Source organism: Leptomonas pyrrhocoris, assembly GCF_001293395.1.
Source record: "Leptomonas pyrrhocoris isolate H10 chromosome Unknown, whole genome shotgun sequence".
Lineage (NCBI taxonomy): Eukaryota > Euglenozoa > Kinetoplastea > Trypanosomatida > Trypanosomatidae > Leptomonas > Leptomonas pyrrhocoris.
The window spans coordinates 1,573,313-1,598,044 of record NW_015438359.1 but is presented as its reverse complement, the minus strand read 5'-3'; the positions used below and the strand labels follow the sequence as shown (position 1 = coordinate 1,598,044).

The 24,732-nt window shown below is 54.3% G+C and overlaps 4 protein-coding genes across 5 annotated transcripts; all 4 read right to left on the bottom strand.

The window, feature by feature from the left end:
* Positions 1-5,397: 5,397 nt before the first annotated feature.
* Positions 5,398-8,737, bottom strand: ABB37_02335 (casein kinase I-like protein; the record flags this gene model as incomplete). The annotated part of the gene is made up of 1 exon (XM_015799287.1): positions 5,398-8,737. The coding sequence occupies exon 1, from the start codon at positions 7,096-7,098 to the stop codon at positions 5,398-5,400; it is 1,701 nt and encodes a 566-aa protein (XP_015662765.1). The 5' UTR covers positions 7,099-8,737.
* A 758-nt stretch (positions 8,738-9,495) lies between these two features.
* Positions 9,496-12,841, bottom strand: ABB37_02334 (hypothetical protein; the record flags this gene model as incomplete). Of its 2 annotated transcripts, none has more annotated exons than XM_015799285.1 (1): positions 9,496-12,841. In XM_015799285.1, the coding sequence occupies exon 1, from the start codon at positions 12,472-12,474 to the stop codon at positions 9,496-9,498; it is 2,979 nt and encodes a 992-aa protein (XP_015662763.1). In that variant the 5' UTR covers positions 12,475-12,841. The 2 variants fall into 2 exon arrangements, with proteins under 2 accessions (XP_015662763.1, XP_015662764.1); XM_015799286.1 differs by having other exon boundaries at positions 9,496-12,778.
* Positions 12,842-14,468: 1,627 nt separating this feature from the next.
* ABB37_02333 (protein kinase-like protein) lies at positions 14,469-19,976 on the bottom strand (the record flags this gene model as incomplete). Its single annotated transcript, XM_015799284.1, has 1 exon — positions 14,469-19,976. One exon carries the CDS (start codon positions 19,974-19,976, stop codon positions 14,469-14,471), a length of 5,508 nt encoding a protein of 1,835 aa, XP_015662762.1.
* Positions 19,977-22,632: 2,656 nt separating this feature from the next.
* ABB37_02332 (putative mitochondrial glycosomal phosphoenolpyruvate carboxykinase) lies at positions 22,633-24,370 on the bottom strand (the record flags this gene model as incomplete). The annotated part of the gene is made up of 1 exon (XM_015799283.1): positions 22,633-24,370. Exon 1 carries the CDS (start codon positions 24,208-24,210, stop codon positions 22,633-22,635), a length of 1,578 nt encoding a protein of 525 aa, XP_015662761.1. The 5' UTR covers positions 24,211-24,370.
* Between the last annotated feature and the right edge of the window lie 362 nt (positions 24,371-24,732).

Below are 24,732 nucleotides of genomic sequence, written 5' to 3'. Positions count from 1 at the left end.
TCTGTGTGCGCTGCGGGGTGTGCCTGACCGCCTTCGCTGTCTTAATGCAGCAGAAACTCGACCAAAGAGAGAGGAAAACAGGAAGGACAGACAGACACGTTCAGGTTAGAAGTTGAAAAAAGAAAAACGACAGGACATGTTGCTCGTCAGCTGAGCGAAGAAAATGCCTCTGCATACGCAACGGCTCTTCCCCAACGCTTCGGTTCCGTAAATGACTCACCAACAGCCATTTTCATGGAGAAGGAAAAGAAAGATCCACCGCAGCAGTCCTTTGCTTTCTTCTTACTTTTATGGGGGGAGCTCGCTGCCTTGGAAGCGTCAACCCAACTGACTCCGTGCATCCATGTGCGTATGTCAAATGCATGGAAAGAACGGCTGCACTCGTGCGGTATAGACAACAACAAACGGGGCTGTTCCATCTATCTCTCCGTACGTGTGTGTGGCTAAAACTCATTCCTTTCCATGCGATTCCCTTGTTGGTCTATCTTTTTTTTTTTGGAGTTTCCTAACCAAATGGAAGAGATGAGAGAAAACGTCTTCAAGGAGCATCGTGACAAGGGATTATGATGATGACGATGATAAACAGTAACGCAGAGAGAAGAGTCGCATAAACGGCTAAAGCTCAGAATAGAAAATGTTGCTGATCACCCAAAGGGTAAATAACAACTAAGAAAAAAGAGCTCGATGAACAGCACCACAATCAACAGAAAAGAACAGATTGAATCGAACACGAGAAGCTGAAAGATGATGTCCTTTTCTTTTATTTTGCTGTTGTGGGATTGGCGAGGGAGTAAAACTGGCAGCAACGCTTGAGTTAACCAAAGGAAGAAAGAAGAGGGACAGAAAAAAAAGGGGAAAAACAACATAAATGTAAAACAAAACAACAGACGTATTAAGATTGAAAAGAAAGAAAAAACAGAAATAAGAAGAAGTGTTAGGGATTCTTCTAGAGATATAAAGTTGTTCTTTTTCTCTTTCTTTTACAGTGTTACAAAAACAAACAAAAAGGAACGCGTAAACCACGTCGTCAACTCGCTATCAAAGCACACCACATGGACAGGAGAGAAGAGGAAAAAAACGGTTCTGCAGCGTGTGGCTGGCACCCTTTGTCTTGAAAAAGGTCTACTTCCCCTCACGCAACTTTTTTCTTTTATTATTGTTATTTAAACGAGTACAAGGTTGTAGTCTGTTCCTTGTTGACTTGCTGCATCTCTTCTTTTCATCTATATATACATATATTCCTTTTTGATGTCGTGCTTATTCTCCCCCAACGTGGTGTATGACAGAAAAGGACGTCAGGCCCACAGAAGCAACAGGAAAGACAAAAGAAGAAGGGGAAAAAAAACGATGTTCGATCGCAAACTTTTCAACAAACGAGTAGCAGCAATTTTGAAAAGCACGATATTGTTCCTCTGCAGGTCTTCACGTTGTCTTGGTTCTCTCCCTCTCTATGCGACAGCGTTTGTGTGGGTGTGAGAGTGTGTGTAAGCAGCTCTTTCTCTTGTGCGCGTGCCAAGCACGTTCTCATACGATACACAGAAACACAAAAAGCTCAAGCTGCACGGTGAGGAGTTCGCAGGCGCACCTGCACCTCTCCACTACGGCAGCCAGTCAAGCATACGAATGAAGCGACACATAAGAACGGGAAACCGAAGTGGAGACAACGCATCAACTCACGAGGCAAAGCACACCGGTTTGCAAACACCCAGGGACAGGCACGCATCTGCATTCTCATTTTCTCGTTCTGCTACTTCTCTGTCCCTCAAGAGCACGTGAAAAGCGCCGGCGAAGGCAAAGAAGAGAAGGAATTAAAGTGGGAGCATGTGTATCCACAAAAGCAGGCCTGTCACGCCGTCACGCTCCGCGACTTGGGGCAGAGAACACCCGTAAGCAAGCGAGAATAATCAAGGGATTCACATATGTACGTAAGCGTATGTACGGTACATTCATACGGAGGGTATAGATGACACCTTGACGAGTGGGAAAAAGCGAGAAAGACAGCAACAAAGAAAAAGGCATCATAATTTTTTTTTCCGAGGGTTATTCGAAGGTTTATATATTTATGTTTTATTGGTAAAAAGAAAGTCTGCTTAGTAGTTGCCGCTGCGGCGTGAAAGAGAAGGCAAGAGAGAGAAGAGCGAGACGGGATATTTCATTGCATTTCGTGACAGCTAACAAAGGCGGGGGAAAGGAACGGTAAATCGACAGCAGGAAACGGGAAAAAAGAAAAGGCATACAATGGCAACAGTGAATAGACAGGCGCAGGCCGGTTTCATGACACAGACATATGGCTCCGCCTGAAAGAAGAGCGAGGCGAGAGAACTGCGCAAGAGACACAGTCATACGCACCCGCGTGAGCGAAAGAAGAAAAAAGAAGAAAAGAGAAGGAAGATTTTTGGAGGGACTCTTCTGGGAAATGAGAAAACGGGGAGAGGAACAAAAGCACCCAACCAGCAGTACACCGCTTAAGAAAGCAACAGGAATACGTGTGTATAGAGAGAGAGGCGCGTTAAGACATGTTTATTAGCGGGAATGCGTTGTGCCGAGAAAAATACAAAAAAAAAAATAAAGAGTTGCCCTTACGTTAGAATCAAAAAAGGAAGAAAATGGGCTGGCATTTTCGACTTTCTCTCCCCAGAAAAAAAAATTTAATCTTCATCATCATAAAAGAAGATAAAGCTATTCAAGGCGTACGTGAAACATAAAGAGAAAGCTCTTTTGCTTTACGTCACCGAGTTGGTAGCAAAGTTTCCGTCTTTCCCCTACAAAGACAAACACCACCCACGCTCAATCGTTGCGTTCCACGTTGTCCTCTCGCATTAGTGGATTCTTTGCTCTCCCTCTCTCTCCCTCCCTCCCTCTCGGGACATATGCGTCGAATGTTGAAAGTGTGTATAGACCAGAATTAAAAAAGTGAAAAAAGTCTGTGCATGCCGCATGAGCAGGGCGATATAAAGAAGCGCAGCAGATGCGCCACCACGGAAACTATAAAAATAATTAGAAAGGGAAAGCTCTCAAAGAGGCGTGTCGCACGCAGGTCACTGTCGCGCATCAGCAGCGTGGATGCGAAATCACTCGGGGGAGAAACGGCAGAAAAAATCTAGTCGACTACTCTCAGATCAGGAAGGAAGGAAGAAGAAAGGAGAAAGGAGAAAGATCAATAAAGTGCAAAACAGTGTCGTTACATCCCTGGATCGTTTTCATTTTCCTTAAAGGGTGGACGGCGTTATTTTCTTTTTATATTTATTTTTGAACCAATTAGAACTTTACGAAAGGGAGTTTCTTGCAGACTCAGATCGTCTGCATTTCCACCTCGTGGGGTTGGAAAAGGGGCGGGACGGTTGGAAAAAAGAAAACAGCCTTTCCTGGAGAGAGGTCGACTGGAGGGGAGAGAAGGAGAAAGGGAAAGTAGTACAACATGAAGCTTTCGATTCATCTCCCGGCGATTTTTTTCCTGGCGCAAGCTCTCAGAAAAAAAAAAAGAGCATTCAAAGCTACTTGTATAGGAGATGAGAAGAAGCGGTAGTGGCAGCACACAACGGAATTAGAGGATCAAAAGAAATAAAAAGAGAAGAATACAAAAGCGGAACATACGTGTTAATGCAAGCGGGACACAGGTGAGAGGTGGCTCCCGTCCGAATTATAGAGGCGAAAACACAGAGGAAAAGAAAAGAGAAGCAAGAAATACACCCCAATAAGTATATAGAAAATGCGGAACTGAAACCCCAGAACAGCCGAAACAAAAAGTAAAAAAAAAACTCCGAAAGAGCGCCAGGAAGGGAAGAAAGAATAGAAGGAAAAACAGCTCTAGAAAAAAACCGATTGTCTCTACCATATCGCCGTCCATTAGCGTATATAAGAATGAGCAAACAAACGGTTAGATAGAAAGGAAAAAAGGGGAGAAAAAAAAAGAAACGGAAGGAGAAGAAGAATGTCAGTGGCTCCTCTCAATGACGCAAAGAAAGAAAAGCAGAAAAAACAAAAACGTATCGAAGTTTGCTGCATGCCGTTTTCTCTTCTGTTGTCGTTTCCAAATGGACAGTCCATTCTCGTTCCAACAATCCTCGTGGCGGACTCTGTCGCCGCTGAAAACGACATGAACGCACCGCGGTGGATAGTGGTGTACTACAACGTGGTATAGAAGAAGTTGGATGACGCACTTTAATCAAGAGAATCGAAGAAGGCCAAAGAAAGGGGGGAGAAAACGAACGAAGAAAGATAAACAAAACGTCGAAATTCATACAGAGGTATTCGGAATGGTGAAAGAAATTAAGGGGAGAAGAAAGAAAAAGAGGGGGAAAAAAACTCAGTGGTCATCTCTGAAAAGAAAAGACTTTATAGAAAGACGGCGTATACGCCAAGCAGAGCATTACCCTAACCAGTCTGCAGAAAACATAAACAGGAAGGAACGGGAAAAAGAAAGAAGGAGAAAGCACGGGTTGGTTCAATGATGGTGAAAGAGAAGCTAATCGCATGAGTATGAATGAAAAACAGAAAAAAGAAGAAGAAGGCGAAAAATAATGCTAAGAGCAAGCAACGGAGTTTTGTTGTGTGTGTGTTTTCTTTTTTTAAGGAAAGGGAGTCACGCTTTCCCATCAATGCAAAAAGGAAAGAAACAAAAAGGGCCTTGCTTATCAAGTCAGCATAGCAGTTGAAACTTTTACTTTTCTTTTAGCAGAATCGTGTGGGTTCAAATGAGAACAGAACAAATAGTTTCACCCAAAAGAAATAAAACACATCCGCGCTGACGGCGCTTCTGTCACTTCTTCCAATTTTTCCTTGGACAAGCGAGTCGGAAAAAAAAAATGGCACGCAGAGTGAGAGGAAACGAAGAGCAACCTTTTTAGGAAGAAAGAAAGCCACGAAAAAACCTGCTCGGAGGAATACCACCACGTCGCGCGTAGGTCGTTGAGCCACTGCGGCACCACCTCCGATTCCTACTGAACAATCATCGTGGTTACATCAGATAGAAGTTCTCTTTTTTGCTGTTGTTGTTGTTAAGAAACAGAAGAAAAGTAAGCAGCAGCTTCGCTCAGTTCGTGGTTGTGCACCACCAAAACACAAAATAGAACGCAACGAATAGATTCACATTTAAAGCAAGAAACATACCAAAAGGAAAAAAACGGAGGATCATGAGACCAGCGCAGTAGACAAGTTAAAAAAGCCGAAAAGCGAGAATGAAATGTCACCTTCCGTAGCAGTGTATTTACTCAGCATGTACGCGCCGTCAGGGCTCATGGATGGTTTGGTTTTTTGTTTGTTTTTCTTCTTGGCCATCGGTAGACATAGGTTTGCCGAATACCTTACAAAAGAAAAAAAAAGTAGCCATTCGAAGGTCATTCGCAAAGACAAGAATGCTGCTGTGCTCTTTTCTAAATGTGAGATGTTCGTTGGTGTCTACCGCAGCGAGCGTCGGACCGGAGAGCCGAGCCCTGTGCCAAGCTCCATAGACTTCGAGGACCGGCCATCGTTCAGGCAGTCGATACGCGGCGAGAGCGGGCCCGTGTCCGCCGCATTCGCAGACAAGATACCCTGTCCAACCGCATCACTAAAGAACGCAGGAGCGTCGTCTTCTCGGCCGGACAGCAGGGGGTTCGCGTTGTCGCCCTCCACGTCGTTCCCACCGCCAGAGAATATGTTTGGGTCCATAGCAAATTCGGACTGTCGGTCCCCCATCCTGCCCTCGGCCGTTCTCTCTACGCGTTTGTCTCCCTGGCGTCCCTTGACGTTCGCTTGCACCGGCTGCTGCGGTTGCGGCAGCTGTTGAGCCGGCTGAGAGGCAGCGGCGCACACTGTCTCGCCCGCCGCCCCCATCATGCACGCCTCGCGCAACGAGAAGAGCAGCAAATGCAGATACTCGTACTGCGGCTCCTCTTCGAACTCCATGCATCGCGCATAGTTCAGCACGTCGCGGAACGCCTCGGGGCAGCCGGCGCAGATCGTGTCCAGCGAGATGTTCGCCTTCATCTTCGCAATACGCTTCTCCTTCGCGTCCGGGTCGTCGATGCGAAGTCCCGACCACGGCAGGCGACCACGAAAGAGATAGATCATGACGTATACCAGCTGCTCAATGTCATCCCGCCGGGAAAGGGTGTAGCCCATGTGCGTGCGCAGCGACGCGTAACGCGGCGTGCCGACGAAGCTGTGGTTCGTGATGAGGGGGCGATGCTTGCCCTCGCGATCGCGGTATCGCACACTCAAGCCGAAGTCTACGAGGTACAGCTGCTCGGGATCCTTGCGTCCGAAGAGGATGTTGTCCGGCTTCAAGTCCGCATGCACGTAGCCCGCGCGGTGTACATGCTCGAGGCTGCTCAGCAGCTGATCCGCAATCATCACCGTCGCGAAGAGCGAGAGCCGGCCTTGGCGGCGGTGCACCGTCTCCACCGAGTGCCCGTGCAGCGACATGATCAGCACCCGCTGCATGTTGTCCTGTCCGTAGTACTTCAGCTTCGTGATGCCGACGGCGTCGGGGTTCGGCTCGGCGGTTTCGCGTTCGCCGTTCTCTTGCTCCGCCTCGCGGTCCGCCTTCAGCTTCGCATTGCGGGCCTGAATCGACTTATGGATCTCCTGCAAGACCTTTGCCTCGTGAAACAGAAAAGACTGATCAGGGCGGCTGTTCGACTCGGTGACCTGCTCAACCTTCACGGCGAGCGGCACCGCCTGTCCACGCTCCTCTGCGCGAAAGACATCGCCGAAGCCACCGCTACCGAGACGCTCAAGCAAGGCAAACCGGCCACCGAAGATGGTGGAGTGCGGCGGTGGTGGTGGTGGTGGCACCTGTATCTGTGGCGGTGAGGACGGCCGCATCGACGGTGGTGTTGTTTGCTTCTGCTGCGGTGCACGGAGGTGTGGCTGCAAGGGCATGGCCATCGGTGGTGGAGGAGGTGATGTGAACACTGTCGAGATGTGGCAGTTATGGTTGCTGATGTTGTTCGCATTCACGGCGGAGGTCCAGCGGCGTGCGCCTTTTGCGTTGTCGTCCACATAGGCGTACGGTGGTGGAGGTGGTGACGGAGGCGACGGCGGGGACTGCGGAACGCCAAGACGATGGCCGAGGTCCGTGTTTCCCTGCCCCGTGCGACGCGTGCGGATCACCATGTATTCTTCTTCTTTGAGTATGAACTTCGGTTGTAGTCGGTGGTGTTCTTCCTTCTCTCTGGGGTGCGGCTAGAAGGGCTCAGCGCGGGCGCTTCGAGTTTGTTTTGTTCTTTCCCACGATACGCTCAAAGTGACCCTCTTTCTTTCTTTCTTTGGTCGGTGCACACGGGACTCCCGACTCCGCCACAATGCACTCTTCGGATAGCAGGAGAAGAAAGAAAAGGAGAGCAAATAAAAAGCAAAGATCTTTACAAATATATATATATATATATAGAAATAGAACTAGCGTTGAGCTCCAAATCACAGCTTTTTTAAAGGCAGTGCGCTTACGGAGCCAAATCACCTAGATGCCGTTTACGCACACGCACACACGCATGCACGCACACACAGTTTCTATTGCTACTCAATTTGTGTGTGTGTGTGTGTTTGGATGTTTGGGCGTGTGTCGGATGCAGCAAGAGAAAAGGCAGAACAGAAGAGACAAGATGATGATGATGATGAAAACAAAAAGAAGAGATAAAGTACTTCTAGAAAAAAAGAAAGAGTAATTTTCAAGAGTTTTTTAGGAGGGGGGGGGGAATTGCGGGAAAATACAAAAGTGAGAAACAACGGAGAAAAGCGGTAAAGCAAAACAAAAAAAGGGAAAAGTAGAATAATCACGAACTCTCAACAACGATGAAACAAAACTAAAGAAAACCGTGGATAGCGCACAGCTCGGTGACAAGGAGAAACAAAAAAACTTGAAAAGATCGATGTCTTTCAATAACCATAAATACCGAGAGAGGGAGAGAGAGAGAGTAAAGGAAAAAGATAAAAGGAAAACGAAATAGAGGAGACCGAAGTATAGTATATTTCTTTGCGCGTGGAACGCCTGTTTCAATCTTGAAGCCCTCGTTTTCTCCCTTTTAAAAAAGTAGTATGATGATACTGAAAGCTGTATTCGTTTTCCAGCAGCTCTGCACTTCTTTTTGATTATTACTTTTTCCTGAATGAAGAACGTAAGAAAGCCTTGTCTTTCGCTCAGAGCTCTCCAGCACACCCTCTATAGATTTTGAAACACGTACTAATCGTTTTTCCTGCTGTGTTCGTTTTCCCTTTCACTTGTGCTTCAGTTTTTTTGTGGCTGGAGGAGACGAGGATAGAAACAGAAAAGTGCAGGCTTAACAACGAAACGCGTGCTTCGAGGAGTGAGTTGGGTCGCAGCGCAGGCGCAGCTTTTAGTTACGAATGAAAATAATAATAATAACCAAGGAAACAAAAGGTGAGAACTTTTCCTTTTAAATGCTTCTTATTTGGCTTGCGGGGACCCTACGAAGTCCAAAGGTAGAGGGGTAGAGTGGGCCGAAACCTTTCAAGTTAGGATGTAAGCAGAAAGCGCTTCAATATTGCAAAGAAAGAAAAAGGCGAAGAAAGGGGGGAAAATGCATCAAAAGGGGGAGAACTCAACCAACCAACCAACCTGCTTTGCAGACTGTACGTGTATGTTGTTGTTTCTGCGTGTGTGCGCCAGACTTGGGTGGGCGTCTGTCGTAGCAGCGGTCGATGTACTGTCTCTTCCTTTGGCTTTTTCTTTCCTTTCCTTCGAAGAGTGCGTGAGTGTAGTTAACTTTTACTTTTCTTTCAAACAACGCGCTGAACTCAAATGCAGAAAAAAATGCGGTGTGTTGGAGGGGCAAGAAAGTTGTCCGACGTAAAGAGCGGGAGGGAGACAACAGAGGAGAGGAGTAGAGAGTGCGAAGTGAGAGCGGAGAGAGCGGCCGCCAGAGAAAGGCACGTCGACGGGAACTCTCGTGCTACATCCACAGCAACAGGAAGCAGGTAGGGCATCACCACATGGAAGGAAATCGAAATGAAAGAAGAGAGAGCAAAGCGGAAAACGCGTTCCGTCACATCTTCATTCCTCTTTTACCTATCTCTTTCATCCACAATAATAACACTAATAATACTCATAATGTTGTTGTCGCAGTGCTTTGTATTGCGTACTCCACTGCTCTCTCTATTTGTTTGTTTTTCAGTCTTCACTCGAAGACTAAACAATGGTTCAATTCGGAATTATTTCGCAGCAACACGATTGGTGCTGCTACTTTTTGATGTTTGCTTGTTTCGGTACCTCACGGACGCTTGTGCGTTTTCTGTTTTCGATTTTCTTTCGTCCGTTTCGTCCGCATACAGCCGCTATGGTACTACACATCATTCCGGAGTCTACCGCAGTGTGCACGACAAATGCTGAAAACTGCGCTTAAAAAGAAGAAAAGAAAAAATGAAGTACAAGAGACTTGCTGGCGGAATCAAAAAGCAGAAACCAGCTCAAGAAACAATACTAATACTACGAATAGTACACACGCGCATTTTACGACCACCTCCCCACTGGTTGTTCTCTGGGATGCACCTTCGATGCTAAAGATGAAGTGTCAGTGGTTTCAAACGAACATCAGACGGGAAGGTGAACGGAGCGGCGCCGGTCGCGTTCTCACGCGGAAGCACCGTGTGCGACGCCGACCTCCGCGGAACGGAGTTGGGAGCCGAGGTGTCCCTTGGGGGCACTTTCCTGGATGCGGCATAGCCGCCGCCGCCAGCGCCAGCGTGTCCGTCTTCCTCCTCGCGCGACACCCACAACTCATCATCTGCCTCCTCGCCTGCCGTCTCTTCCCCCGTTGCATTTGCAGCGGACTTTTTGCCGTTCGCGGTAGAATTCCCGCCATTGGGTGGTGTTGCTGGCGGGGGATTCTTCTTCCGTAGAAACGACGTGACACCGAACGCGTCTCGCTGCGCCGCCCGCACGAGCGCCGCCGCTTCCTCCGCGAAGAGCAGACTCTTCTGCAAGCAGTAGTTCTGCGCCAGGAGGGTCCACCGACTCACCAGCAGTTCCATCCCTTCCAGATGGCTGCGGAAGGTCACCGACAGGCGGTGGGCCAGCAGCTCCTCCGCCATGTCGTTCGTCGTCTGCTCCAGCGCGGCAACTCGCACGTGTGCCTCCAGCAACGCCTCCTCCGCCGCACGCCGTCTACGGCGCTCCTTGTCGAGTTGCGCCTGCAGCCCAACAGCCACGAGATCGCCACCGTGATCACTACTGTCGTGGCCGTCGTTCAGGTCGATTAAGCGCCCTTCGGCGGGTGCGGCAGCTGCCACCATCGCATCTGGGCGTCGTCGCAGTGCACTGCGCCGGAACGAGGAGGGCGTCCGTGGAGGCGACAAGCGGAACGTCGGTGTGACGTCCGATCGGCCAGCGAAGTAGTTCAACAAAATATTATCCGGGTCGTTGCGGCTGAGGGCAGCGTCTGGCGCATCGGCATCAGCGTCGGCGGCAGCGGCGCGTGTGGCGTCCACCTCGCTCTCCTCGTCGCCCTCCCCCTCTCCTCCGCTGCGTCGATTCTCCACCTCCGGACTGGGAGGGGAATGCCGGTACATCGCCCACATCGCGGAGCCCACCAGCGCCTCCATGGTACGGCGGCCCTGGGAAGACAACGCGGGATGGAAACGCTGGCGCTGCTGCGGTTGCCCCCGCTGCCCGCGTGAAGGTATTTCCCCCACCTTCTTTCCGTTTGAACGCGCATCCCTGTTTCTGTTGCGTGACGTTTCCCTTACACCCACAGCATCACCCTCAGCGTCGTCCGGAGCGGGGCTACGACTGTGGCTGGGGTCGCGGTGCGGCGCAGGCGCGAAGGGAAACGGCGCAGTCCCCGAAGCCGACTTCGGCCCGCGGCGATCCGTGACGGGAGGACCTGCCTCGCTGCCGCTGCCGCTGCCGCGTCGACGGCGCTGCGGGGAGGTCAGCGCAGGCGGTGAACGATTCTGCGGACCCCTTTGCCGGCTGTCCCCATCCTCGTCCCTCATGTCGCCGCCGTCCTGCGCCGTCGTGGAAGCACGTCGGCGGTGCTGGACTCGCCGAGGGTCCGCCAGTACGGAGAGCGGGTCCGACGTTGCTGCCGCCAACGGCTGGGAAGTGCCGCGACCGTGCTCCGGCGAAGGTCTGGGTGACGGCACGACGTGTGCGTTATAGTTCCGCGGATCTCCCGCTGCTCTTCTCTTGCTCTCCACGTTCCCTGCGCTTCGTTCCCGCTGTGACGGTAACGCCAATGCGCGATGCGACGCCGGAGAAACTCTGTACGGCGACGCCCGGGTGCGGCCTTCGGCTGACATCATCTGATGCTGCTGCTCCTGCCCTGCCGTGATGGCTGACGAGACAGGCATGAGCTGCCGTTCCAGGTGCGCCAGTTCTTCTAACAGCACATGCCGCTCGCGGGGTGCCATGATTTCCGAGTAAGGCAGCCCTTCTTGCTCGTCGTGCTGCTGCTGCTGCTGAAGCGGTACTTGACGCGACACTGCGGCAGTTTTTTGGCGATTCGCTGTAGTGGCGGCAAGCTGTGCAGCGCGGCCATCGCGCTGGAGCAACTCCTCCAGCGCCTCCAACAGCTGTCGCAACACCTTCTGTCGAAGCGGCAGGCTGAAAGACGCGAGCGGGGCGTCCGCTACCTCCACCGCAGCATCCACGCAGGCATCTCCCGCGTCGTGCGGTGACGACGTCGAGGGCAGCACACCGTGAATACACCGCATTCGCTCGCACGCACGCACCACCTTCTCTGCCATCAGCTCCAACAAGAGCTTGTACTCCCGCACCGCGTTGACGTAGGCGGAGGTGCGGTAGCGCGTAGCGGGCGTGCGTTGACACCGCTGCAGAACTTCACGGGAGGTGGCCTGCATGTCCATGCTCACGGCCGCCGCGCACGTGGCACACAACGTCAAGGTGCTGACGGGTAAGGTGTGATTCGTCGCGGTGAAAAAGAGAGGTGGGGCCTGCGGCCAGGTGGAGCCCGGACCGGTAAGACAACGGCCCTCGCACAACCAACACGCCGGAGACACCGACAGGCTGCCCGGATTGCTTGCAAATGGTACGCTATTTCGGCCACTGCTAAACCGGTACCTTTCCTTCTCTATCCGTTGCAGCTGCTCCTCTGCGGAGGGGGATGGCGCGTACCTCGCCGCAGCGTCTGGCGACGGTGCGTATTGGACACTCGGGTGTTGAGGGAGTGGCGTTCTCGCAATGGATGACGAAGGGGCTGCTGCTCCTATTGCACCAGCTGCTGGTGTAGCGGCATTCGACGGAGCGGTCTCCACCGGCCTCGCAGGGTAGCGCAGATCAGCATGTCCGGTCACGTCTGCTGAAGAGTAGCGCACGGGGGTACGCGGAATAGGACTGAGTGCCGGGGTGCGGTTGTTCTCCGCCGGATCGTACAAGGATGCGTGCTGCTGCTGTTGCCGAGACAGAGAAGAAGACAGCAGCTGCTGCGCAGGTGCGCGGGTCGAGGATGCGGCGTCGCGTATCGGTGACACATAATAAGCGTCCCGACTTCCACCGTGTCGGTACTTGGAGAACATACTCAACGCAAAAGGAAAAAAGAAGAGAGAGAAGAGAGCGCAAAAGGTGGAGCTGTGGCTGCTGTGTTGATTCGTGCCTGCGAAAGTGGTGGTTGATGTGTTGTGGGTGGTTTTCCACGCTGCTGTTGCCGCAACGGGCGTTGTCAACCACGTGAGGGTTCCTACACAATATGGGTCGAAAGCGCAATGCTGGAACGTCGGTTCGCGTCGTTAGAGCCGTGATACGTGAAGACGCCGTCGATCAAGCATTTTTGTTATTATTTGACGAGGTGCCAGTCGAAGGAAGTTGTTGATGTACGATACTTTCGTTTAGCGGTTATACGTGAGATGTGTGCCGGTGAGAGTTGCCGCATGGGAATGTGGTGCTTAAGCAAGTTGATGAAGGAGACGAATAGAAGAAAATGGAAAAAAACAGAAAACGCCAGTAGATAAATGGGAGGAAGAAGAGCTGAGTACCTTTTTTAACTGTTTAACGATGCGTTCAGTTGCCTTACTGACGCCAGTGTCATTTGCTTTCCTTTCCTTTTGAGGGTAAGGGGGTGCATTCAAGACGATTGCGTATGCGTAATTCGGACACAGCGTTTAAATTCCTTGCGGTGCCCGACACGTTGCATGGAGTCTACCTGCGACGAGAACAACAGAAAAAAAGATCTCTATACCATTCGCCTGTTTGCATATAATTTCTTTCCTGGTTTTGTTTTCGGTTACTTACCTATAGGAGAAGCAACGGTGTACAACGTGATCATAAACGAAGAGAACACCATAATGAGAATGAAGCAACGTCTAGGCCCATATAAAATGGGAAGTAAAAAAAAGATGGGGCAAGGAAAACACACGGCATGTGAAAATACCGGACTCCTTCACAGAAACACCACCACCACCACCACTACCACCATCCACCCACCCCTCCCTCATTCGACAGCTTTTCGTGGCACCATTGAATGATACTTCACCGCCCGCAGCGGCAGCGGCTATTTTACTTTTCTTTTCGCTCGTTGCGGAACGAAAACAACACAACAACAGAAAAAGCCGCTGCAGCACCACCCACATCGCCCTGCGCTTCTATACGAGCCCAGCAATGTCCTTCCCCTTCATCACTGCGAACCCGATGAAGCCTCCAGAATACTTGTAAAAAAAAAACCTGCCCCCTGGAGCACCGGCAAGCACGACAAGAGAACACACGCACACTCAGAGAGAAGAACGTAACAAAAGACAGCAAAAAGGAAAGGCAAATGAACGGCTTTCAATTAGACGACCAAGACGGCGAGAGTCCAGCGTAGACACGCGGCCTACAGCAGCAGCAAAAAAAGGGGGGGAGACAAAACAACCGAGGAAGAAGCGTACGGTGGTGGTGGGATGGCACTGCTTACAGCCAGCCACACTAATATATACGACTTCTGGCCAGAACAGAAAAATATTATTCTTGTTAAAATTGAAGATGAGGTGGTTATCTTCAAAGAAAAAAAAACGGCACCCTGAAACGTATGCGCGGTGAGAGAGAATAGCGCCAAACCTAAGACAACCTGCATTCGCGGCCTAATCTGAAGAAACACAGAGAAAAGAAAGAATGTACAGGGGTGCTAACAAAAAAACATAGAATTAACAAGATTGGGCGGAAAACGTTTAAATAAAAATGCTCGAATTAACAAACAAAAATACCTTTCTCTTACGCTTTCTAACAAAACAAAAACAAAAAGAGATGTAATGTGATTCAGATCACGACGATGATAAAGGCCGAGCGCCGACAACAAGAACTACACAACGAGAGCCAAATCAAAAAGAAAAATTACAGGAGAAGGAAAACAGAGGTTGGAAAATTCACCTTTTGTACGCAAACAAGGAAGGAGAAGAAATCCAAGGAGGAGAGAAAAAAAAAACAACGAAAATATTAAATAGAGAAACGCAGGATATAAGATGCGCTTCAGAACCTCAAAAAACAGACACATGTAGAACGTGTACCACACCGGCACACACATACACACACTCTCTCGGTCTCACAAAGCAGAGGTCGCGGGAGAGGCCGATGACTCCCCCTCGTCGCCCATCTCCTGCGGTGACACCATCGACGCGGTCGAGGACTGCGAGGATGGACGCGGCACAACAATGCGCCGCAGCGTACGCGCATTACGACGGTACATCGGGGCCTCCGACTCGGTGTTGCCGACGCTAGCCGACTCCGCCGTCGGGCTCTGCCGCACCTTCGCTCCGTTGTTGGAAGACGTGGCGTTAGAGGCAGCCGCAGCACCCGTCGTAGACAGCTGCTTGTCGTACGAGCCGGCTGCGCTCGCAGGCGGCAGCTTGTTCGTTGACGCTCGCGTGGGGGCTACAGCCGGCATGTTGGAGTAGCGGGAGAGCGTTACGCCGGACGATGGTTTGCTGCTGATTAGGGTCATGGGGTGGCGCGGATGCACGACACGGGCCGCACCCTGCGTCGGTGCGGGCTGCGGGTGCACCAATTGAACGGGGACACCCAACGCTACCGGTGACGTGGCCGCCGCAGAGGAGGCCGCAGCAGCGGGGGAGGACGGATCAGCGGCTATGGCGTTGCTATTGCCACTACTCGCCGCGGCTGCAGCAGTCCGAGAATGCAGGGTCGTGCGCGGCGACAGGGGGCCTCGACGGGGAGAAGTGGTTCTCGACGGTGCTTTTCGTGAGCCGGACTCGTGCGGGGAGATCGCTGCACGACCCGAGTTGAGTGGGCTGCGCAACGAAGCCGCACCGGCGCCATCAAGTGACGCCATCAGCGATGCGGAGCCGCTGTTGCCGGTGTTGCCGCTGCTGCCCGCACCGGGGGCGAGGGGCTTCCGCGGCGAGCGCGTGACACCGAGGTGAAGACTGCTCGTCGAGGCACTGAGCGCGCCAGGCTTGGCGTTATATCGCGGAGACTTGCCTCCTGCGTGGCCAACGGACGATGAAACCGGCAGACGCGTTCCGCCTTGCGCCCCACCACCACCAGCAGCGGCTGTTATTGTGTTCATCGATGTGTGCAGCAGCTGCAGGTCCAACGCCTTCACGCTGACCCGGCCACTGCCCAGCGGTGTGGTCGGTCTGCTGTGCGGCGGCTCCAGGTCCGACACCGCCGCACTGGGTGAGGTGAGGAAAAGCATTGTGCGACTCCCACGCGATGGCGGCGGCGTGGGGGACGTCGGCGCACCAACACCACCACCACCGCTACTATGATAGTAATTATTATTATTATTACCGGACAGTACGGCGGGGAGCGTGGCGGAGCTGCGGCCGGAGCTGAGCTGCGGCGGCTCCGTCAGCAGACGCGTTCCCCGTGGCGTGAAGACGCCCAGCTGCGACACCGATAACGCGAGGTTGCCTTCTCGCCCGCCCGCGCTGCTTGTGCTCGTGGGATGACCCAGCACGAGCTGAGTGCTGTCATTGCGCTGACGCACCACTCCTACCGTGGGGTGTGACGTCGCGGTAGACAGCGACAGCGACGAGCAACTCGCTGGCCCAGCGATGGCGGCGGCGGTGGTGGTGGTGGAAGTGGTAGAGGGCAGCGGGGTCTTGGGCGTCGCAGCATCCACGGCGGAGGGAACGGCGAAGCTCGGCGCCGTCGTTGCTGCTGCCGTTTCAGCGTCGCGTGCGGCGAGCGCGGGCTCACGCGGGCGGGTCACCGCCGGCGCCTCAGGCGGGCGCGGCACATCGGCCGAGTTCTGCGGTGCCGGCTGGAGCGGCGAGAGGGAGCGCGAGATGGGGTGCGCGGGAATGCCGCTGTTGCTGCTGTTGTTGATGCTGTTGCTGTTGCTGTTCGGGGACGCAAAGGAGGGTCCCAGCTTCACCACGGTCCGGCGCGACGCGCACACCGGGATCGCCGACGGACCGCGCACGTCCGCGATATTCGACGGCGGCACTAACCGGAGGCGTTCCACCTTCGCTGACAAGCTGTTCGGCGGCTGCGTGGACGGCGACACAACGGCGTGCACCGTACTCGACACCGGTGCGGCGGGAGAGGGGGAAGACGCCGCACGGCCAGCCGACGGTGTGCCGCTCGAACCACCACCACCACCACCGGAAGCTGGTGTGAGGTGGAGGTCCGGCCGCGCAGACGATGCTGCGTGCACCCGCGGCGCCACGCTGCCGTTGGGCGGCGAACGCAGGCCGGCCCCACGGCCCTCCACCGGTGCGGGGCTGGCGTCGTGCGGCACGGCCGGCGGGGTGGAGGCAAAGTTAGGCCCCGTGGTGCGGACCAGCGTGTCTAGTATGGGGTTTACCAGCACCGAGCTGGTCAGCGACCCGCGGGGACTGTTGCCGCGGCTAAGCGGCGCACGCACAATCGGCACGGTGCTGGCCAGCTCGTAGACGTTAGTCTCCTTCGTGGAGGCCGCTGCTTTTGCAGAAGCTGCAGCCGGTCCCGCGATGGCGGCCAGCTGCTGAGAGCGACGCACGGTGGTGATCGGTGATCCCGTGCGGCCCGTCACCGGCGCCGGCGAAACCTCCCGCGGGGTGCGACGCCCATCGCTCAGCGCTGGCTGCGTCAGCGAAAACGCATGCGGGTGAAACCTCTCGAGTGTCTTCGGTGGCGCTGCGGCTGCCAGCGGGGAGGCGGCGCTCTCCAGACTCGCCCACTCCCCGCTCGACGCGCTGGCACCCACGTAGGACCGTCGCATCGTATCTGGTGATGTCGCAGCGGAGGCGTCCTCCGTCGGCGTCACGGCCACTGGCCGGCGTCGCACTGGGCTGCGGTAGTCGGTGGCGCGGGGGCTGAAGTCGGTCGCGGTGGTGGCGCCCAGCGAGGGCAGGTTGCTCGAGTCTGCCTCATCATCGTTCTCGCTGGCCGCCGCAGATCCGTCGACGTCATCGTTGCCTTCCGAGGCGTCAGCTGTGGGATTGCGGCCACTCGCACTGGGGCTCTCATGACGATCGTCTTTGTCATTTCCCTCCTTGTCCTTTTCCACTTCTGTTTCTCCTTCGTCTGCGGGGCTGTTGGTGTCGATGGGCGGCTCGGTGCGGGTGGTGATGCCGATGGCCGTCACACCACGCTCCAGCGGGGACTGGTAGCCGACGGCAGTCGCAGAGGACGCACGCACCGGTGTCCCAGCAGAATACATCGGACTCGTCGTGGCAACCACCGAGGAGCCGAGCTGAAGGGCGGCGGGAACGGAGTACTTCGCCTCCGCCTCCGCCGTGCCGGTTGCATCCACCGTCGATGCTGCGGCCACAGCAGGAGAGGGAGGGGATGAAGTTTTGTTATGCGATGCTTGCAATTGCAAAAGGGCGAGCGAGGATCGACCTTTCTTGCCGGTGGCCTCACTGCGCGAGTTGCGTGTTGAGCCGGCTGACGACGCCGTCCCCGCCGCGGTGCTGTCGGGCATGTGAGGCACCACCAGAGACGACTGGCTCGAGCCCAGTTTCTTTGCAGCGGCAGCGGCAGCGCCTTCATCTGCACTGACATCGCTGCCGCGATACGACGGCCGCCCAGCCTTACGTGGCGTGTGGCTAGAAAGAGTTTTTGCTTTGCCTAGACTCTGCTCCCCTGGTGACACCGTACCGTTGGTGGACTTGCGGGGCAGCTGCCTGCTACCGTGCTTCGTGCCGCTCCCGCCCGCACGGGCACCCTTCGATGACGACCCAGACGTTATCGTCGCTGCGTTGCTCGCCGCGTCATTCCCCGTCAGCCTGCTCAGTGCCAGCTTCGGGACGACGGTCGTGCTGGGCAACGCGGACGTGTTTCCTGTAGATGCGCGGTGGTGGTGAAGGTGGGGATGGTGGTCGGCGCTTGGGCGCCGGTTCGGCCCGTCCTTCGTGGACACGTCCGCCCCAGTAGGCGCCAACACGGTCGCGGATGTGCGAGCAACCGCGCCGCTGCCACTTGTGCCGCTGCTGCTGCCGCCTTTCGCCACCGCAGCGGGCATGCTGCCGGCGCGGGAACGCGCCCTGCCAGGCGTCTTCGCATGCGTTGGTGCACCGCTGTTGCTCACAACCGTCGAGTTCAGCGACGGGATGCCGGCGTTGCTGCGAGACTTGCCGAGTGCCTTGTGAGGCAACACGTTCCGCGACTGCCGTGACGTCGTCGTCTCCGTCGTGGAGCGACTTGTGAGGGGCGTATGCGAGTCATGCGTGGCCATCCTTGCGTCCAGCTCGGTATCCTCCGCACTCGCCACACCCTCATGCCCGTGCACCCGTGAACCCCCTGCGGCGAGTTCGGTGTGATGTGTGTTGTTGAGCGACGCAGTCGCCGCCGCGTCATCTTTGGACGTGGACACAGGAGACCGCAACGTCTCGCCCAAGTGCAGACTGCTCGACGCCAGCATTGTCGTCGCCGGGCCCGCACGCGGAGTCTTCTTGGCGTCCTCGGTGCTGCCCAGCATGTTGCGGTCCGTGCGATCGGTCAGACGCGTGTTGATGGTGCCCGACATGCTGTTGACGGTCGACATGAGCGAGTCATTGCCCGCGACGGCATTGTTGCCGTTGTCTAAGGCTGCGGCTGCGGCCCGGCGGCGCTGACGGCGTTCCTCGGCCTCCTTCGCCTCCCGCTCAAGGCGCTTCTGACGCTCCACGCGAACGTCGTCAAACATGGGTAAGGCAAGCGCCTCCGTGGCCGTCATGCGGTAAGCGGGGTCGTACACGAGAAGGCCCTCCAGCAAGTTCAGGAAGTCCTTGTCATCGCGGAACATGTCGCGAAGAGGCGTGAGGCGGCACTTGCCGAAGCGTATCACATCCGGGGTCGAGATGAACTCGCCACGCGCGTTGAAGAACTTGGACGAGTACCGTGAGTTCTTGGTAAAGGTCTCCGGCAGCTTTCCCACGCGGCGGTCCATCATGTGCAGGTGGGTGAGGTCGTCGCGGATTTCGAAGAGGCGGTGGCCGACGGCGACCTCGTACAGGATGCAGCCCACACTCCACATGTCCGCCGCGTAGTGCCACTTGTTGCCCAGCACCACCTCCGGCGCACGGTACGGCCGCGTAGAGATGAGATCGGAGTCGAGCTTGTCCATGCGCCACAGCGACGCACTCCCAAAGTCGCACACAACCCACTCATCCCCCATCGAGTTCTCCGCGACGTCGCTATCGGCAATTAAAATGTTCTCCGGTTTTAGGTCGGTGTGGACCATGTGGCACTGGAAGTGCACAAAGTCGAGAGTTTCTAAAATGTCAAAGGCAAACTCCATCAGCTTCGTGTGCGTGACGACGCCGCGGTTGATGCCGAGACGGCGGTTGCGGATGCTGGGGCCGTGGATGGGCATGATGAACACCGGACACTCCTGAAATACAAAACACTCGTACATCTTCGACACACGCGCCGTGTGATTCTTGTCGTTCTTGTGCAGTGCAATCAGCATCTGCTTCTCGTACTTTGCGTCGCTGCTGTACTCCTTCTTGATGACCTTCATGGCTAACGGCTTGCGCTTCTGCTCCTTGGCAGAGAGCTGTAAGTCGATCACGCGGTACACCTTGGAGAAGTTGCCGGAGCCGACAGCGGCCACCACCTCGTAGTGGTGCTTCACCACAGTGCCCTTGTCCAGCCGAATATGATCCCCTTTCGAGGTCATGGTGCTTTCCTCCGCCTCTCTTCCTTCCTTTATATGTATTAATATGTTCCCGTTTATTATTGTTCCCCCCCCCCTCCCTGCAAAACGGAGAGCTGATCACACGAGAGTGCTCCGCAGTAATGTAAAAAAGAATATATACTATGATGGTGCGTCGACGGAGAGCAGCCTGCACCTCTTCTGTAAACAAAACAGAATTAGATTTTGTCGGTTCTATAAATGAATCTAGCAAAAACAACGAAAAGAAGAGGCAATAACAGTTGGTTGAAATTGCCCGCTTTGCACGGCGCGCCTCTCACAATAGCAGGCGCAGAGCAGAAAAATAATAATAATCAGGAGAGAACCACAGCCAGGCCTCCAAACAACGATCGCCCGATGTATATGAAGAGGGAATTGCCCGCACAGGCACACACACACACACACACACACACGCACACACACACGTCAATGTTTGAAGCGGACTGCCAATAGGGAGAAACATCAAAGGGAAAACAAAAGAAAAAAACGTGGGCTAAGTGGGGCCGCCACTCTGATGCACACGCACAGACAGACACACAAACCCACACGTCCGTCCACCCTCGCTACTCGTGCTCTACGTAATAAGAAGAGAGTTTTCCGTTTCCTGTTTCTAATGACGATGCAAGTCGATTAAAAAGCTACAATATCAACAAGAGGAAGTACAGCAGACGGCAAAAAGGAAAAACTAGCGGGGAAATGAAAGAGAAAAGAACGTTACTCCCTCCGTCTGTACCTCCAAGCAAGGCACAGAAAACAAGTAGAAGTAGTAGTTGGAGTAGGTCAGAAACCAAAAAAAAGGCCGGGGTGGCAAAGCACGCCCACGCGTCTCATTCCACAGAAAAGAAGTGAAACGTTGAACAAGGATTTAGATATGCCAAGTGCAACACCTCTAATCCCATCCGTGACATGTAACGGGAAGTGAGTGAAGACAAATGGGAAGCAGTGCTGCTATATATATATATATATATATATTTATTTATTTATTTATTACTATTTCATGATGTCGGTGTATTGTATGGATGAGTGTACAGTTTTCCATGTTCGCTCGCAGTAGCGATTTCGATTGACCAAAAAAAAAGAAGAAGAAAAACAAAGAAGCCAAAGAGAGGTAAAGGGAATGGGGAGTGACGAACGAGGTTGAGACACGAGGGGGGGGGCGAAGTGAGAAAACAATACTGCTTTCATTGTTACTAAGAAATCGCGACTGCCGAATGTGAGTTGCATCAAACGCTACAGAAGAGATCTCTTCTAGCATGTGCTGTTCGCCATGCATCCAGAAAATGGGGAAAAAGCTTGCTGAAACGAGATCATAAAAACCGGAGGAAAAAACTAGCTGCTGATCCGCGGTCAGACAACGCGCGTTCGTTTGACTACAACAGAATGCGAAGGTGTCGTCGAACAGTGCAACAGCATCCAAAACACTTTCTTTGATTGTTTTTTTTTCCTGTTTTATCCGTGTCAGATTGTTAGGAGAACAAGGAGGAAGTAAGCAGGTGCGTTCTCTGCCACCGTTCAAAGGGTTGAGGAAACGCGCTTATACCTGAAAGCCACCCTCCTATCGTGTTTGTGTGTTTTTCCTTTCTTTCTTATAAAAAATTGTTTTTGCCCTCAAATAGTAATAATCCTCTTTTTGACATTCACGGAATTTTTCGTTCAGTGTTAATTGGCCTGTTACAAATAAAAAGCGAAAGAGAAACAGTCTTTTCCTTCCTGTCATTTATTCTTCTTGAGACGATCTGGCGCGTAAGCCCAAGTCGCAACACAAAAACCTCCGCGCGGGAGGGGGCGAGAGAAAGATCGCAACACTCTCTGGTACAGTGCTCTTGCAATATCACCGTAGTACCTCGTCGACGCTCTCGCTCGCTCTCTCTCTCTCATATAAATAACGCGCCCCTTTTTGGACGCACCTCGCAAAGAACTCAGAGGAGGATGGCACACCAGCAAAATAAAATGAGAAATCATAACTTCAGAAAAAGGAAGTACATCCTGCTTATACGTCTTTCACTTCTTTCCCTTTTCATATTTTTTGTTTTGCTGTTGATGAGCGGGGCGGCACTGCACAACCGTTCAACTCCTACAGGAGCCGGAACTGGAAGAAAACAGTTCATGAGAAGAAGGAAAGCACACACCTTTAGTCGGCGCGAAGATAAACATAAAGAGGCCAGAAATAATAATATATATTAACGAAAACAAAGTTGATGAAGGTGACACAAAAAAAATGTATTTAACTTGTAAGCATCAGGGTGGTGCATTATATAGAAGAGAGAAAGAGAAGTAACTTTTTGATACGCAATACCACCCAAATCAATACAGAGAAAAAAGAAAAGAAAAAAAACGAGGTGACGCACTGCTTTTCCGTACGTGGCGCACAGAGGGAAACAAATAATAATAATAATAACAACATCAGCCGTCATAACAAACTCGCACCTTTGACACGCTCACGAAAGAGGCAAAACACGAAAGAGAGCATGCACCTCAAAGCGATGCACGTTTTTGGCATCTACCAAATCTGTAGCATCTGGGAGAACATATATGTGTATAAATCACTTCACGAAAACCGAAACCCGAACACCCCCTCCTTGAAATATATACCGGAGAGAACATCCGGCAGCTTCCGCTCGTGGGACGCAGCTCCTGCGCACTACAGGTGCGCCGTCTCCACGTACTTGGGCACGGCGGACTTCAGCGCGTCGCTCGCCTTCGCCGCAAAGCGCTTCTGGAAGCTCGCCTGGAACATGCCCACCAGCTCCTTCGTCGTCTCGTTGAAGGCCTTCACGTCCTTCCACGCCTTGCGGGGGTCCAGCAGGTGCGACGGCACGCGCGCGCACCTCTTCGGGATGTGCAGGCCCCAGCCCGGGTACACGTCGTACTCCTCCTTGTCCAGGCTTCCGTCGTGGATCGCGTCGATCACGGCGCGCGTCACCTTCAGCGGCATGCGCTTCGCACCGCGGTCCGCACGCCCGCCAGCGTAGCCGGTGTTCAGCAGCCACGCCCTCGCGTTGTGCTGCCGCATCTTGTTCGCAAGCTGCTCGCCGTAGAACGTGCCGTGGCGCACGAGGAACGCAGCGCCGAAGCACGATGAGAACACGGGCTTCGCCACCGGCTGGCTGCCAGCCTCCACGCCCGGCACGTTCGCCGTGTAGCCCATGATGAACCAGAACATCGCCTGCTCCGGCGTCAGGCGCGCAACGGGCGGCATCACGCCGAAGGCGTCGTTCGTCAGGAAGATCACGTTGCGCGGGTGCCCGGCAACGGCGTGCTTCAGCGCGCCGGGGATGTGCTCCAGCGGGTACGCAACGCGCGTGTTCTTGCAGATCGACTCGTCGTAGAAGTCGATCTCGTGCGTCACCTTGTCCAGCACGCAGTTCTCCGCCACAGCGCCGAACTTCACCGCGTTGTAGATCTCCTCCTCCGTCTTCGGGTTCAGCGCGATCGCCTTCGCGTAGCAGCCGCCCTCGATGTTGAACACGCCGCGGTCCGTCCACACGTGCTCGTCGTCGCCGATCAGCATGCGGCGCGGGTCAGCGGACAGCGTCGTCTTGCCGGTGCCGCTCAGGCCGAAGAACACAGTCACGTCGCCCGTCTTGCCGACGTTCGCCGACGCGTGCATGCACAGGTGGTTCTGGCGCGGCATCAGCTCGAACATCACCGTCAGCATGCCCTTCTTCATCTCGCCCGCGTACTCCGTGCCGAGGATCACCTCCTCGCGCGTCTTGAAGTTCAGCGACACGGACGTCTTCGACGTGATGCCGGGCACGGACGGGTCGGCGGGGCACTGGCCGGCGTTGTAGATCGTGTACTCCGGCTCGCCGAAGTTCGCAAGCTCCTCGGGCGTCGGGCGGATCAGCATGCACCGCATGAACAGCGCGTGGTACGGGCGCGTCGTGATCACGCGCACCTTGAGGCGGTAGCGCTCGTCGTGGCCGGCGAAGCAGTCCACGATGAACAGGTGCTCGCGCGAGTTCAGGAACTCCATCGCGCGCTTCTTCGCCTTCGCGAACGAGTCCTCGCTCAGCTTCATGTTCACGCTGCCCCAGTCCACGTTATCGTGCACGTCCGCCGTGTCCACCACGCGCTTGTCCGCCGGCGAGCGGCCGGTCTTCGCGTACGACAGCACGCACAGCGCGCCGCGGGCGCTCAGCATGGAGTCCTTCTCCAGCTTCAGCGCCCACTCCACCAGCTCCGGTGCCGTCAGGTTGCGGTGCATAATCGGGGCCATGGTTGCTACTTCACGGGGGTGGGGGTGAAGAAACGGGTAGTTAGGGGTGGTTTTGATGGTGGAAGAAAAAAAAACAGGTCGGTGTATTTTGAGTCGGCAAGCCGTTGCGACGCAGCTTGGTTTTGCTTGAGAGGTGTTAGGGATCCGTGAACAGAATTCTGCGGCGGTGTGCGGCGGTGCGGGTGTACACGCAGGGCCGCAAAGAGAGAGCGTGGGGGAGAGGGGGTGGGAGGGCGATAGCAAGGACGGGAAGGCGTGTGGGAAGAGGCGCGGCCTCCACACAAACGGTGGCTGGTGCAGCAAACGCACCAGCAGCAGCGGCAGATGCGCGCACACGGAAGGACGTCGCAGGCACCACAGCAGCGCCGCAGCAGCGCCGCTACTCCGCTCCGCCACGCTGCGCTTCACAGGGGCAGCAACAGCCCGGTCGTCACCTCACTCCGTTTGACGGTGCGCTTGGTTGTTTTGTCTTCGTTTTGTCAGGCCTGTCGCTACCGTCGCCGGCAGCCGCCGAAATATTTA